General features: G+C 37.1%; 1 protein-coding gene across 2 annotated transcripts; it reads right to left on the bottom strand.

The window, feature by feature from the left end:
• Window positions 1-4,830: 4,830 nt before the first annotated feature.
• On the bottom strand, window positions 4,831-16,321 carry LOC103153127 (dentin sialophosphoprotein). Of its 2 annotated transcripts, none has more exons than XM_007573936.2 (8): window positions 15,962-16,321; window positions 9,854-9,990; window positions 9,189-9,762; window positions 7,807-8,389; window positions 7,118-7,179; window positions 6,929-7,016; window positions 6,742-6,845; window positions 4,831-5,867 (listed from the first exon to the last, which is right to left on the bottom strand). In XM_007573936.2, the coding sequence occupies exons 1-8, from the start codon at window positions 16,136-16,138 to the stop codon at window positions 5,418-5,420; spliced, it is 2,175 nt and encodes a 724-aa protein (XP_007573998.1). In that variant the 5' UTR covers window positions 16,139-16,321; the 3' UTR covers window positions 4,831-5,417. The 2 variants fall into 2 exon arrangements, with proteins under 2 accessions (XP_007573998.1, XP_007574000.1); XM_007573938.2 differs by lacking the exon at window positions 15,962-16,321 and adding an exon at window positions 11,204-14,988.
• Window positions 16,322-17,104: the final 783 nt, after the last annotated feature.

Consider the following 17,104-nt stretch of genomic DNA (forward strand, 5'->3'; position numbering starts at 1 on the left):
TACCATAGCAAAAATCTGATGCTATGGTAGAACAGAAAATGTTTTTTGCCTCTGCTCTCTTCTCTTGCTCCTCTGTCCTGGCTTCTGCCGCTATCACCTGTTAAAGACCCTACTAATCATCTTCTGCCCCTGTACCATTTATTATAAATTGATAAAAAGGTTTCAAGCTCTTTGATGCACATCACAGAGCTAGCCACCTGATCTTAAAGCCAGTTTGTCATCTTTTTCATATGTACATCTAAGCATGAACCTGCAACACTTAGACCAAAGTATGATTCAAAAATGACTTTCCAGCCTCCACGATTTAATATGAAAGCAAAAAAAAAAAAAAAGTAATTCTAACTTTTAACTCTTCAGCTAATAAAAACTGTGCATTAATCCCTCATTAGCTTGGACTCATCTTTCTTTATGTAAGTGTGAGTGTCGATAAGCATTCATATTGTTGCATCTGCATCCATAGATTTCAACCCGTATGTTTTACAGTGTATTATTGCTTTCTGATCACATTCCAATTTTTGCCAGTAAATGAAATGTGATATAATTCAGTATTTGGTGATGAAATAGCTCGGGCGTAGTGAGAATCGGGGACAAGGAAAGAAGTTTCAAACTTGATTTGGTTTGGTCTGACACACGACATATCTTGACATTAGAGAAATTTCTCTCTTGAAAGGACAGAAAAAATTTAAACATTACGGTCAATATATTTTCAATTTTTTCTAGTAGTGCCGTCATTTTGATTCAGGCCTGTTTCATTAGTTTGTTTTTTTAATGATTTAAGGATTATTTTGAACCACATTTTAAAATCCACAGTTTTATTTTTATTGGTTAATTTTCATTAAATTTATTATTATTATTATTATTATTATTATTATTATTATTACATTTAAGAATTTCAAGTTATTATCACTTGAAATAATTTTGTTCAAGTGTGTGTAAATATTACTTCAAGTGGTTCACAGGAGGAAAAAACATTCTGATTGATACATGTTGAAGTTTGCAAAGTTTACATTCAACTCAAAATTCACATTCAAAAATACTGTATTAATCCCAAAGAGAAATTATAGATAAAACAAAAATGCTTTATATTTGTTCTAGTATCTTTAAATATAAAGTTGTAGGCACAACAGTACAGCTGCTGTGCATGAAAATGTGTCTCCACCTAGTGGAAAGCCTTTGAGACATTATGGAAACATGTATATTTATGGTTTACATATTTGACAAAACCTCTATAAGAAATGGAGAAGTGAAGCACAACATCATGATACAAAAATAAAAATAAATACATGTCTAGTTGTTTCTTACATAAACAGAAAATCAATAATTGTATTGCTGTTGCTAAACTAACATGATTTGATTATTCAAAATCAAAACATCACGATAATGTTCATGATGACATTTCCTTATTGTTTTCTTATACATCAACTCACACATGGACAATGAGAGAGCACAGGTTGGAGCTGACATTCACTCTGTTTAAAATGACANATGTTATCCACAAAATTAAAATTTTCTCACAGGACATATAATGTGCTCCTCACCCCTCTTCTGTTTTAGGTTATCTGCATAGTCTTATCATACAATTGGTTAAGCTGCTCTCACATAGACCTCTGTTAAGGGAGAGATCCTTGATCCTGGAGACTGTTACGTCCCCAACCCAGAAATTATCTGCTCCACAGAATCTTTGGTACATAAGAGTCAAGGATTCACACTTATAGTCCAGTCAATAGTGATTAATCAAAATCAAAACATCACAATAATGTTCATTATGACATTTCCTTATTGTTTTCTTATACATCAACTCACACATGGACAATGAGAGAGCACAGGTTGGAGCTGACATTCACTCTGTTTAAAATGACAGTCAGCAGATTAATATTCTCATGCCAATGACTTGCCAATCAGGTTCTTTTAGCTCAAAATACAAAAACTCACAAGATAAATTCTAGTTTAGTCAGGCAGGTCATTTGTTAAATGCAGCACTTTTGGTCAGTAGTACAGTTTTTAAAGGCTAACCTTGAACTTTCCTGTTTCATGAAGCTCTTTTTCCAAGCTTAGACAAGTGGTCTACTGCTGTAGGTCTTACCTGCTGAAAGACAGAATGCACTGAGCACCTTTTAACATTTAAGGTTGGCTGATATTGTTTTTCACTGCTGTCACTGCCTTTGTGGTTTTGCTTCGTCCTGTTGGGTATTCCTTGTCGACACCATCAGCGTTCATCTGGGTCTTCTTCCTGTCCTCTCAGATTCCAGCCAACTGAGACATATGGTTCATTCCATTGTAATTGTTGTTTTTTGTTTGAATTGTTGCAATTTGTTGTTTTGTGTGTCACACTTTGGCTGATGGAAGTTGTTCTTAAATCCATCCACTAACCCCCTGCAGGGTCACAAGAGGAGCTGTTGTCTGTCTCCAGCAGTCAACGGGCAAGAGATGAGATAAACCCTGAGCAGTTTGCCAGTCCATTATAGGACAAGCAACCACACATAGACACACTCATATCTAAAGATAATTTATACCTGGAGAGTACCCACATGCACAGAGAAGACATATATATTCCGTGAAGGAAGACCCGAGGCCAGGACTTGAACCCAGGACTTTCTCGCGGCAAGGCCAGGTAACAGTGTTACTAACTGGTTTTAGAACTGGGTATGATACTACATTAAAAAACTAAACCAAACTGAAAACATCTGTATGACAAATCCTTGACAAATCCTTGTTGCCCACAAGTTTATAAAACTTTTCCAGTTTTTGAACAAACAAAACTGTAATGTTCATTAAAAACAAAATATTAGTTTAAATAACATGTTCTATTGTTTAAATCAACAGGACAGACAGGAAGACAAAATTTTAATCTTTATTTTTAGATAGTTTATTTTGAAAGTTTTCAAACAATGTTAGATTTTCTTGACTTGCAGTTTAGAAAATGTACTCAGTTTTTTCATGAGAACATTCAGGGTACAGAAGGCATAAAAAAAACATGGACTGTCCAAAGGGAGACAGTAAACCAGAGGAACCGGTAAAGTTCTGGAACAAAGAATGTCCATTCTTCACCAAAGTTGGGTGTTAAATGTGTTATTGATGTGAATGTCTGAGTTTCTCCAACTTGCGTTATGGGAGATGTTTATTGTTTTGGTCCCTGTTACTGAAAAACAGGATTCAGTCTTGGACACTAACTGTAGCCACTCCCAAAAAATGATCAGCTCAGAAATAATGAAAAAAACAAAACAAGACATTTGAGTTGCAAATAGGTGCGTTTGTCCTTTTGGATGAAGAAACAGGTTAGAAAAAATAAAATTAAAAGTAGAAAAAAATACATCTTTATTCTGTGTTATCTTCAACCTGCATTACACTTAGCTTTATGATGAGAGCAAAACATCAACTCACTGCAGTAACACTCACCTTTACAGAGAAAACTACTTTTTCCAGCTCACCGTGTCAGTATCCGACTTCTACCTACAAATATAGAAAATATTAGTAAATTGTAATTTTCAGCTCCTAAAATTATTAAATTGTATCTTGAAAAAATACATTTGCATATTAACGAAAATATGTTGGATGCAAAAAAAAAAAAAGAAGGGTTAGGGGTTAATACATAACTAAATGGGCACTATGTGGCTCAGGGGCTGCAGTCCTCAACATGACCATCTCTGGTTCGATTCTTGTTCCATTTGCCGCCTGTCTTCTCTCTCTGCTCCAACGTACAGACACATTTATGAATACAAACTGTATTCTGGACATTTACAATATAATGTGGCATAGCTCTGTTAGATGAGTGGTACGCTGACACTCATTTCACCACTTGCCCTTACATCCTTTCATTCTACATTTCTATGGAATCAGGTGTCCAAACTATTTCCATGGAGTAGGAGAAAGGGAAATTCATTGAATTTCTGTAATAAAACTAATAATTAAGAAGAAACAAGAGAACAAGAGAAAATTTCACAACAGCCATTCCATCATAGGGCAGAGACAAACAGGACAAACAGCCATGCACACACACATCCTTCTCTGTAATATACCTACCAAGAGAGACCAATTCAAGTAACAGTGATGTTTTTGGACTGTAGGAGGAAGTTGGCATACCTGGAGAGAATCCTCACATGCACAGGGAGAACATACAAACTCCATGCAGAAAGATCCAAGGACGGGATTCAGCTGCAGGACCTTGTTGCTGTAACGCAGTTGGTACCACTACCAACTGTGGCACTGTGTAGTCTAATTTGGTTTCAATAGTGTTTATATTTCATCCCAAATTCAGTAAATGAAACAATTCCTCAGGCTGCACACTCTGTCATGACAATTAGCATAAAAATGGATTTTGTTTCTACAAATTATCAGTGTAAAGGTGTACAAATGTAAGTAACCGCACTATACATTTTACATTCATAACCCCAGCAGATTTGTAACTTCTTAAAAAAACTTTTCTTATTGTGAGAAAGACAATAAAAATATTCATCACCCTTGGTGATGTATTCATACTTTATGCTCTAGAGTTAGGTTTTCAAATGACTGATCTTGTCTGGTTTTATGTCAAAACACGACATTATCCGTACATGACAATTGGAGTTACACTGAGGAATGTTTATGTCCATTATACAAACATGAAAAACAAGATTTAATCATCACTTTTCAGATTCAGGGTGAGTTTTGCACTTTTCCAGCGGTACAGGTTGTTTCACAGAACAGCCCCATAATACCAAAGATGACAAATCTGAAAATATGCCTGTTACACCGACACGTCACGACTATCCATGTTTCAGACAGGATAGAAATATGGTCTTTTTGGCAGTAACATTATTCTGGCAACAATGACACCACTTCAACAATTACATCTGACTTTTCCACACATTTTATTAAAAAGGTTTGGTTTCTTTATTTACAATATCACAAGATACAGACACGTGTCATGTTGGGAGTTCTGATAAAAATAGGAAAATACTCATAATAAAGGTAACAACAATTAGCCAGTTGTGATGTAAAAGTACATAAACGGAACAAGTAAATATCAATGTGTTTATGCGGTGGAATAAGAAAGCAAGGACAGTATGACATTTTGGAGTCCTTCCTACTGTCGGCCAACACCAAGTTCCATTAAAACTACAGACTGAGGAATAAAGATAAAAAGACAAACATCTGAAAATCCATCTGCCTCAAAAATCCAATCCAGGTTGTGATTCCTACCAACATCCCTCTCTATAACATACACACAGATACGTCTCTGTGTTTCTTGTCTGTGCAGGAGAACTTACTAATACAGCAAAATAAATGCTGAATTTTTAACGAGAACTCTTCTCAGATCAGAACAACAAAAAAAAAAAAACAATACAGAAAGGTTTCTTGACGAAATTTAAGACCTGAAAGTTTTAATGTTGAGCTGCAGCGGTGTGCCAGCACTCTTAGAAACCCGTATGCGACAAACATTAATCCTTACTCTTCTTCTTCTTCTTTTTCTCCTTCTTCTTTTTCTTTTTAGAATGTTTGACTTTAGGTGATTTGTCTTCTTCATTGCTGTCACAGCTCTCAAAATTTTCCGCCTTGTGTTTCTCTCTGCTGGTTTTGGATGATTTATCACTGCTGTCTGGTTTTTCTCTGCCTTTCCCGTGCTCCTTGTTCTCCTGTTTCACAGTGACACTTTGAGGTGGAGGCGTTAGCCCTCTGCTGACGGTTATGAGCATCCTCTCCTTCTTCATCTCTTCCTGTAAGAAGATGTTTGCCTGCTCAGACCTGCTGTCTCGTTGGCTGCTCCGGTGCTCCTTCTCGTCCTTCCAGTTCCGCTGAAGGTCTCTGTCACTCCAGGAGGCTGAATGGGAGGGTTGGCTGCTGGTGCTGCTGCTGTGACCTTTGCTGTCTCTAGCATGCTTGTCCGACCGCTAAAAAATGTTAAAATGTAAAAAAATAAATAAATAAATAAAAACGTCAGCCTGAATTTAATACAACAGGAGTGTCAAGATATCAACTTGATGACATTCGGAACACATTAAAAGAGTAAAGCACCCTCCAATAGGACAACTCTTTATTGTAGCAACTAAATATTCTTTGTAAAATGCAGGCAGAAGGTGCACCACAGCACAGCAGCAGAAAAGTCAAAATTGTAATTTGATTGAACATCTCTGGAGAGATCTGAAAATGGCTGACAGACATTTCCATTCAACTTGGTGGAGCTGGAGAAGAACTGCAGAGAGGAATGGGTCATACTATCTGGTAACATCATGTTCAAAAACACTGGAGGCTGAAATTGCAGCCAAAGGTGGTTCAACAAAGTATTAAGCATAAGTTGTGAATACTTATGTATATGTGATTTCTTGGTTTCCTATTTTTAATTTATTTGAAAATATCTCAATTTCATTTTAATATTGTCATAATGGGATATTTGTATGTAGAATTATTAGGAAAGATAATTTAATAGAATTTGGAATAGTACTTAACATAAAATGTGGAACAAATGAAACGGAGTAAATACTTTCCAGATTAACTGTACTGAAAGGTTCCGTCATATTTTGCTAGGCAGGCTAAACTGTCCACATTTTTGTCCTTTTATAGCAATTGTTTATATACAGGTCCAACATTTTTCTATGATTTCAGATATTTATACAGTAGTCGACTGACTGACAAGTTGACTGGATGGACAAAAGTAATTTATTGCCTAATAAAATAGGCACTCTGAACATGGGCAGGTAGCTTTATCACCAAATAACGTTCACATTTACAAGAAAGCAACAGAACATCCAGCACAAACATACTCACACTTTGGTGGAAAGTTGCATGGTTTTCAGCAGAATTCAAATCTCCAATGAACTCCTGACATTTCTGGCAGTAAAACCCAACCACTGGAGAAATAAAACCCAGCCCTGGAAACAGAAAATAAATGCTGCAAAGTATGGTGGAAATAAGGTTTACAGAAGGAAGAAAACCTACAGAGAAAACTTGTTACCTTCGTGTCTGAGCAACTCCTCCATTTCTGCTGCTAAGGATTCAATTTGCTTCATTTTAGCTCTTTTCTTATCACCATGGTCATCTGACTGTAAAGCATAGGGTATGTTTTTAAGAATAAGTGTGAGAGGATGCGTTTCAACATTTGGATGTTTAATTTCATAATTATGGTTGCTTGAAAATCTCTTACCTTGTGTTTATCAGATGAGGTCAGGGACTGGTCATTACTTTTTGTCCGTTTCTCCTTTGTTGCTTAAGGAAATTAGACAAAACACATTTCAGTGCATACAAGACGACAGTAAAGAAGCTGATGCATGAGACCATCTTAATTATTATTATTATCAGCATTTGACTTTTTTATGTCCACTTTTTGCTTTGTTCAGCAGAGCTAGATAAATAACTGGAAGATAAGCCGCAGCTGTATGATAAGAAACACAAACTCAAAAATCGGTCTCAGAAAATCAGGATCTCCTCAAGATTCAACTCAAAATCAGGAGACAAACAGTGAGGAGACACATGACAAAAACTCTTGAGCTACTATCAGTAAGTGATATATTAAAGTCCACTGCAAAATACTTTGGTGGGACCAAAGGAAAAGCAAATGTACATCAAGCTCTCCAAGTTTAATCAATGAGGAGCTATAGATAAAAATAGCAGGAAGGATCTCCTGCAGTAATCTGTGTTACAGCAGATCTGAGGAAGCCTCAGGACTGAGGACCCTTTGTTGTAGAATTAGTCTCATGAAGAGTCATTCTATTCTACATACATAACTGATTTAAATTCACAAGGATAACCTCGTCTTTGCCATTGGGCAACATGTTTAGCTGCATACTGAAGAAAAGAAATTGGCCTTGTTGTAACAGACAAGAAGGTGCTAACCTTTGATCAGAGACTGAAGAGACTCCAGAGCTTTCCGTACATTTGGGTTACTCAGTGTCTCTGCTGCTGTGTCAGAACTGAATAGAGCACCAGACACCTCACTGCCCTCCTTTTGGCCTTGAGTTTTCATCAGCATCTTGCCAATATCTGATGTTCCACCCAGACTATTTAATATATTCTTGATTTTCTCACATTCTATGCTGTCCAGACTGACGGAGGAAAAAGTCGATAAAGAAATCTGTTGGGGGGGGGTTGGATCAACCAAATTAAGCCCACTGTATAGGGACTTGTTCTGGTGACCGCCAACACCAGAAAAATTGTTTTTTTCCACTTTGACATGGCCTCCATTATGAGGTGGTTCAGCCCCATACAAGAAAGACTCCTCATCCTCCAGCACGCTAGCCTTCTGAACGGACAGGTTCTCCTGACCATTGTCATTGAGCCAAGAAAAGTCACTGCCAACTCTCTCATGAGGCAGCAACATGCTGTCGCTCTCCATCGATGTTATATTGTCCAGACTGTTCCACTTCTCAATCTTGTACTTAGCAGAGGTACTTTCCAGCTTTTTGGTTTCATCAAAAACCTGTGCAGAACAAATTAAAACAAATACTTATAGGGAATAAGGGGAAAGATTAAATTGGTCTGGTAATAAATGCATTCTGCATGAACAATATGATCAAATTGTGATTCATTTCTGTTATTTCCAGAATGTAATACATACCCTTCAAACACATAAAAATCTTTTATTGCTTTACCATCTATTTCTCCACTTGAAATCAAGTTTGTATTTTGTAAAGTTGGGTTCTGTGAGACGTTATGACCACATGGTATTTAAGCTGCAGAGCATTATATTAACTTATTTGCTCCACTGGCTTTGCAAACATATGAAGTTGAGTGACAGTTGAGTGTAATACATACCCTTCAAACCCATTGATGTTGGTAGTGCTGTACATAAATGTGATCAAATTAATTTGTTCATGAGCGAAGCTTGAAATGGAACAATGCCACTTTTTCAGTGGCCCATCTTGACACTCGCCGTGTTTAAATCAAGGTTTTTAAGTATTTGAAAGATGCTCCCTGATTTCAAAACTTTAACTGCCGCTTCTAATTCCAGTCTTCAGTGCAGCTGCAGAGTGTGAACTCAGCCTCCAGATTAATATGAAAACCTGAGACATTTGATCCATTTCCATAGTCATAATTTAATTGCATCTGTTTGATGTGTAATTGCACAATGTGGATTCTCTGTTCAACTTAACTGAATATTAATGAAACTGAACGAAAATTAAATGCAGATGAATTGCAGTACTTTCATTTAAAAGAAAATCACAGGTAACATTTTTTCAAAATGACTCAGTGAAAAAGTAACGGCTGAAGACTCTTACTTGAATACCAAGGATGGCATCTTTGAGTGCTGGTAACCGTTCTTCCAAATCTTTGCTCTTCATGACCATCTTCAGTCCTTCTAACAAACTGTTTCCTGTCAAATTGCTACTGCCAACACTGCTGTTGCTACTATGCACAGGGGTCCTCTTCCTCTTTTTTTCAATACTGACACTACGGGACTTAGACCTTCTGACTTTGCTCTTACTTCGTTTGTGACTCTTCTTGCTCTGACTTCGGCTCCGACTGCGAGCCCTACTTTTGCTTCTAGCTCGACTCTTTCCACGTGCACAGCTTTTGCTTCTTCCCGTACTTCTGCTTCTTCCCCTGCTTTTGCTTCTTGGTCGGCTTTTGGCTCGAGACCTCCCTCGACTTCTGCCCCGACTTTGACTTCTGCTTCGACTCTTGTCCCTGCCAACATGCTTCTGGAACTGTGGATCTCCTTTGACTGCTTCTTTCAGGTCTTTAGCAGACTTCAATGCATCAAACAAATTGTATGTCATATTCCCTTTCAGATAGTCTGGTAGAGGTTTGTTGGCCGCAAGGCATCTCAGAAATTCCTCTCCAGCCCGATCACTAAAAATGAATAAGAATTGATTCAATTTTTTAAAGAAACAAAAGTACAACAAAGTTCCAGTAGAAACTTAAAAAATATTCATACACAGACCTGTTGTCTTGAGAGTGGCGTTTCACAATTAAAGGATTCCATGGTGGGGCCTGATGACGTTGCAGTTCTGCCGAAGGAACAAGGTGCTGGCTGCCTCCCACTATACTATGGTCTATAGGGAAGTTGCTACAGTGGGGCTGAGAGTATTCAGAATTCATGTTTTAGTGACATACAAAATAAAACTTTAATAACCATCAGTATAGGTGAAAGTGATGTCTAGGTCTAAAGGGGTCTCATTGTTTGCTGGTAAGTCATTTTCTTTGCAAATAGTTACTATTATGTAAACTTGTAAAAATGGCCATATTCAAAATGTTAATATCTCAAACTTTAACCATAAACAGAAAAGAATTTTGGTCTTATTCTTAGAATACAAGAAGTTAGAAAATATACAAACAAAAATTATATATATCACAAAAAAACACACATTGATAATATAAAAGAATTAATGCTCAGGATGGCACACTTGATTGGTCAATCAAAAATTTAAATTGAACCATAGACAATCAAACGATGTGGAACATCCTTCATTTGGCTATACTTCATGTTTAGACACAAGTAACTTCTGTTTATCAGTTCGCATATGAACTGTGGAATGACCTGAAGAGGTGTTAACTGAGTGTGAGTAGGTGTAGTGTGCAACACAGTATGTTGCTGGACATGCAGCTATGAAAGACTGAAACTGACTTATAACTGGTATAACTATAGATTGAACATATACGTTGTGTTAACTCTGGTTCAGCAGCAGGAAGATGAGTTGTTTCAGGAAAGAAACTCTGATGTCATGGAACCTTTAATTTCAAAAAAGAAGGACAAAATTGCCTCTCATAATTCTGCAGGAGAACTATGCAGGTTCACCAAGACTGCCATGAAATGTTTGGAACATACCAAGTTTCTCACGTTGCCTAAACTAATTCTTTAGTTAGTTTAGAGCTAACTGATCTCACTGACACGACATTTCAATACAATCCTTGTTTTTTTATAAAAAAGTTACCAGCCTCATCTTTACAGTTGTTACAAAAGCTCACCCAAAAATAAAATACATGACTGGTGCAAAAGCAAAAATAATAAAATTACATTTAAAAAAATGTCACAACAAAGAATAATGCCATTGACATTGTTACATTAAACAATTAAGTGCATCAAATGATTGACATAAGATAAAATTTAATGAGTAGATTAGACAAAAACATCCTGATTCAAATTTATAGTTTAGTAAATAATTTTTGGAAGTTGCAGAAACATTTTTAAAATAACTCAAATGATAGCCTACTGAACATCAAAACTGCAAAAGTAAGAGTGGTAAATACATATTCAAAATTGCTGAAACCACAAATAAACACAATCAAACACCTCAGCTTTTAGTAGAAGAACAATCTTCTTTACTCCTCCATGTGTCAGAAGTTGATCCATGTCTTGATCTCCACATCTGATTGTGTTTTTGCTCAAGGACAAAGTTCTAAACAGGCTTGAAATAAAAGTGTAAACTTAACAAATGATCACTTCCAAACTTAGAATCAATGAGAATGTGCACCTTTGCTACAGAATTTTATCTTAAACTGCACAGCTATTAATCAAAGTTGACGAGGTCATAAGAATGCACAGTCATAAACTGTATGCTTAAAAATATATACATCGTCTTCCAATTTCAGTAAATTGATAAAAAAATTTAGCAGTACAACAACAAAATGTGAACCGGAGATACTTAAAAAAAAATCTAGAAACACATGAATAATACTAATAACGATCAAATGAAAGACAAAAGCAGAATGCAAATTTTATCCAATTAGAACTATGCAATGTTAGATAAATTTACAAATTTCTAAATAGCTCAAACTTTTACACATCTCCAGACAAATGCATTAGTTTCTCCAAGCCTGTTAGTCAGTGCTGTATAAGCCACAGCAGAAACAGCTGAGAATGTCTCAAAAGTCAAATCATCTCTTCAGGGGTTCTGTTCACTTTTAATTTTACCCTGCAAAATATGAGAACCACATTAGTTCCTTTAACACTTTACTTAACAAAAGAAGAATGCAAAAACAGTCATACAAAAACTTAAGAAAACAAAAGTGAGGAATAAGCTAACCTTGCAAAATAGGCAGCTAAAGTTTGAAACTGAAAACGTGCTAACTGAATATCAGCATTAATATATAAGATATGTGGTTAAGAACAGTATTTAAACAATTAATGTTCATGTCAACTTACTCTGTCCAGCACAAATTGTCCATCTTCAGGAAAAAAATAAACGTTTGTCATGACGGAAGGAAAAAAAAAATACGTAAATGGACTGCAGAAAATCTTGCTGTTGGCTGAGAAAAGTACAAAACAACAGTATGGCTTAGATTTTAAGCAAAAGTGTTATTTTAATTAGTTATATATACACGTATATATATGTGTGTGTACACATCTTTAATAATAATTTTGACTTCTACAGGTTGGTATGAAACCCAAAAAGTTCTTCAATAACATTTATAGGCACCTCAAAATGTGTATAATTTATCAGCCTGACTTTGCACCGACTTCCTGGATTCCAACAAATTTTACTGTTATTTTACAATAGAACAACGCTAACCAAGATGTTCTACCCTGCTCATGGCCTGGCACTCTGTCATTTCCAAATAACTCGGATATATTTCATTAGTGTGCATTTCATCTTTTAATTAGGTGTAGTTTTAGTTGGTAAGGCAAACGAAATTTGTGTTTCATCAGCATACTGTTCTTAGAGTCATTTCACAGTTAGTTAAACTTCATATTTTGCTCTGTATGAAGGAGGATTTTCCACAAACACAGACAACTGCAGGTGTCTTAACATTACCAGCCATGGCCATGTTAGCTGTATTTTGCAATGCTAATAAAGTTTACATAAGATGAATATTAGAAAACTAAAGATGTTTAATCATGATTCAGACGTTGCTTATGAAACATCATCACAGCATCTGTGTGCGTAATGATATCACCCAAGTGTTAGAAATGCAATAATTTTACTCCATGAGCTCAGACTGCAAAAAATTCCTTCTCCGTGAAGATTTTCACTTTATAAGATGCTCACCCCATCAGAGCTGACTGTGGCCATGGGGGTTAACATTCCAGAGTTTTCGAGACAGAGATGACAGTAAGAAAGGAAAATATGGATTTACTTCAACTGATGATGTTATGTTTATCTGCAATATTACCATCCCATGATTTTATAACATTGTTTAGCCCTAAAGGTCCCCCTGCTAACTCTGACACTATACAACATCTATCCTTCTGTTATTAAACAGGCAGACAGTGGAAAAATGGCTGTATGATCGTTTGTTCACTCAGTCATTGAGTACGACTCGCTCTGATATTTCAGTTCACACAAATTCATGTCAGAATGGATCCAAACTTTAGCAAAGTGCATCGGATCATTGACTTTGGGACATAAGTTTATGTGACATAAGTCACATAATTGTGAATTATGATTTGTCTCTATTATAAACTGGGTAAGATCAAAGAGGCTGGTTGCAAAAACACACCATGGTTTTGAGGATCAACATAAGCTGTGCTTAAATGCAGAATCTGTGGCTATTCAGTCAAATTTGTCTTCTTATAAAGCACAACTGAAAACAACAAATGGTTGATCAAAGTATTGTACATTAAGGGGATAAGTGAAGATATAACAATATCAGGTAACATAACTTCCATGAAATAAACGATTTATGCTGTGTTGATTGCTGGGGAAATAGATGGATTTAAGAGGAGATGGTGAAGGAGCTGCTTGGCATGTACAGTCATGGCCATAAGTTTTGAGAATGACACAAATATATTTCCACATGATCTGCTGCCCTCTGGTTTTCATGTGTGTATGTCAGATGTTTTCATCACATACAGAAATACAATTACAATCATATTATGAGAAACAAAAGCTTTTATTGACACAATGAGTTAATGCAGCAAGTCAATATTTGCAGTGTTGACCCCTCTTCTTCAGGACCTCTGCAATTCTCCCTGGCATGTTCTCAATCAACTTCTGGTCTGGACCAAATCCGGACTGATAGCAGTCCATTATTGCACAATCAATGCTTGCATTTTGTCAGAATTCCTAGGTTTTTGTTTATCCACCCGTCTCTTGATAATTGACCACAAGTTTTCAATGGGATTAAGATCTGGGGAGTTTCCAGGCCATGGACCCAAAATCTCTATGTTTTGTTCCCTAAGCCAGTTAGTTATCACCTTTGCTTTATGGCAAGGTGCTCCATCATGCTGGAAAAGGCATTGTTCATCACCAAACTGCTCTTGGAAAGTTAGGAGAAGTTGCTCTCGGAGGACATTTTGGTACCATTCTTTATTCATGGCAGTGTTTTTAGGCAAGACTGAGAGAGAGCCAACTCCTTTGGCTGAGAAGCAACCCCACACATGAATGGTTTCAGGATGCTTTACAGTTGGCATGAGACAAGACTGGTGGTAGCTCTCACCTCGTCTTCTCCGAACAAGCTGTTTTCCAGATGTCCCAAACAATCGGAAAAGGGATTCATCAGAGAAAATGGCTTTACCCCAGTCCTCAGCAGTCCACTCCCTGTACCTTTTGCAGAATATCAGTCTGTCCCTGATGTTTTTCCTGGAGAGAAGTGGCTTCTTTGCTGCCCTCCTTGAGACCAGGCCTTGCTCCAAGAGTCTCCGCCTCACAGTGTGTGCAGATGCACTCACATCTGCCTGCTGCCATTCCAGAGCAAGCTCTGCACTGCTGGTAGCCCAATCCCGCAGCTGAAACAATTTTAAGAGACGGTCCTGGCGCTTGCTGGTCTTTCTTGGGCGCCCTGGAGCCCTTTTTGGCAACAATGGAACCTCTCTCCTTGAAGTTCTTGATGATGCGATAGATTGTTAACTGAGGTGCAATCTTTCTAGCTGCGATACTCTTCCCTGTTAGGCCATTTTTGTGCAGTGCAATGATGACTGCACATATTTCTTTAGGGATAACCATGGTTCACAGAAGAGAAACAATGATGCCAAGCACCAGCCTCTTTTTAAAGTGTCCATTGGTGTCATTCTTACTTAATCATGACAGATTGATCTCCAGCCCTGTCCTCATCAACACCCACACCTGTGTTAATGAAGCAATCACTGAAACGATGTTAGCTGGTCCTTTTAAGGCTGGGTTTAACTTGGCCATTTTCTTTCCACCAAAAATGTGTTTTGGGGGATAAAGTTCATTTTCTAGGCAAATATTGACTTTGCAATTAATTGCTGTTAAGCTGATCACTCTTTATAACATTCTGGAGTATATGCAAATTGCCATTATAAAAACTGAAGCAGTAGACTTTGTAAATATTAACATTTGAATCATTCTCAAAACTTTTGGCCATGACTATAGAGGCGACCTGGTCCATAACCTTGGGGCCCTCTTAGCTTCTGCTCTCACAAAAACTAGTGATGTTCTCGTTCAATTCAAAATCTTGTTTCACTGAAAACATTTATGCATTTGCAGTTTTACTTTTTTCTCTTTTTCTTTCTTTTTTTTATTTTTATTTTTTACATATTGTAAATAGTCTTTTAATCCAAAAATACATATGCACATTTTATACATTAAAAACTGTACTGAGGTAAACATTTCTTGAAAAGGCGTATGCTGTTTTCGATACCTACCTTATTGATTGTCCTACTACACAACTACTGTGCAAAAAGAAAAAAAAAAGAAAAAGAAAAAAGAAAGACTAAATGACAAAGTCAATTTCCTCCAAACTGTCAGGCTATGGCTCTAGTTTACATGTACTCCAGGATGGCCGTCAGGAACACTGTTCATTTAAAAACTGAAATAATGTAGAAGCATGCAGTGAAGCACCGCAAACAAGACAGCTCATGATTGGTTTATTTAGCATACAGCTAAAGTTTAATCGTGACATAAATCTGATCAGTGCTGAAAACGGTTTACATTGTGAAACAACGTAAATAAGTGAGTAAATAAGTGAGCAGGGATGTTCACTTATTTCAAATTCTGATATATACTCCACAGTAATAGAAGCTGTAGCAGAACAAAGACAGCAGCAGCAACCCTTGTTCTGAAGCAACCTGCTGTCTGTGTAAAGCTAACCGCGCAGTAAAGCACTGCTATTAGCCACAGAGGTAGCTCAGGAAAAAGTCGGTACGTACACTGACGAAGTGGCTTGCTGGCGGCCTGCTGAACAGAAAACGGCTCTCCGAAAACGGTCCACCGTGTCCAGGGTGAGGCGGGGGACAGGCCACTGGAGGTCTGACATGCAGACCGAGGGGCGGTGGAGGACCAAACGGCACCCGTGGCCTCTGCTCAGGTTGGTCCGGCCGGTACATGACCCAGAAGCGCAGAACCTCCCAGAGGTCACTCTGAGATCACGTTTAACGAAACAATGAACGTCAGTCTCCGTAGAAATGAGCTAGGTCTGATATCTTTTCGGGTCTTAATTCATAGTACACAGGTTGCAGAAGCCACCGGAACTACAAGTGACAAAACATCCTCCTCCTCCTCCTCCTCCTCCTTCTTCTTCTTCTTCCGTTGAGTTTTATTGGCGGATGGGAACCAACTTAAGGTGCATTTACCGCCACCTACCAGACTGGAGTGTTGGTCATCAATGTTCCCAGAGGGAATTTAATAATACACCTCAATGGTATGTATGCACAATGTGCAAATTCACATCCATACACACTCATATATATGTATGTATGTGTATGCACAGGTATACACATACATACATACATACATACATACGCACGCACGCACGCGCGCGCGCACACACAGATACATACATACATACTTTAAATACGATTAAATAACCCAGTGTTTTAAAAAAAATCTAATTAATTGATTTCTAACATAATTTGATTTATTTCTTAAAAGATTTATTATAGACAGTCCTATATTTTCTCTATTAATATTGACTTTAAATGCTGACATTGCTCTGAATATTTATTACATTCTTATAAGACATGCTCCACTGTTTCCATCTGATTACAATAACTACAAGTCCCAGTTTCATGTTTTCCTATTCTGAAAGAGCTAGTCCAGTATGACCAATTCTAAGTCGAGAAATTACTATCTCTTCTTTCCGCCTTCCATTTATACAATTATTGCTCACACATTCTTTTGAATTATGTATAAATGTCTACCTTTATCATGATTATCGCCTTGTTCCTGCCAAAGTTTAAGGATTTTATTTTGAATAATAGATTTCCTCTCACTTTTGCTTAAAGGAATATTTAAGTTAATAATATCTGATTTCAGGCCCTGTTTAGCTAATATATCTACTTCTTCATTTCCCT

This window comes from Poecilia formosa, unplaced genomic scaffold, assembly GCF_000485575.1.
Source record: "Poecilia formosa unplaced genomic scaffold, Poecilia_formosa-5.1.2 Scaffold340, whole genome shotgun sequence".
NCBI classification, from domain to species: Eukaryota; Metazoa; Chordata; class Actinopteri; order Cyprinodontiformes; family Poeciliidae; genus Poecilia; species Poecilia formosa.

Coding starts and splice junctions, on each gene's coding strand:
- LOC103153127 (XM_007573936.2), bottom strand. CDS start 16,138: ATGTACCGGCCGGACCAACCTGAGCAGAGGCCACGGGTGCCGTTTGGT. Junction 7,180..7,806: donor TCTTCAGTCTCTGATCAAAG/GTTAGCACCTTC, acceptor AATTTCCTTAAG/CAACAAAGGAGAAACGGACA. Junction 6,846..6,928: donor GGAGTTGCTCAGACACGAAG/GTAACAAGTTTT, acceptor TTCTGTTTCCAG/GGCTGGGTTTTATTTCTCCA.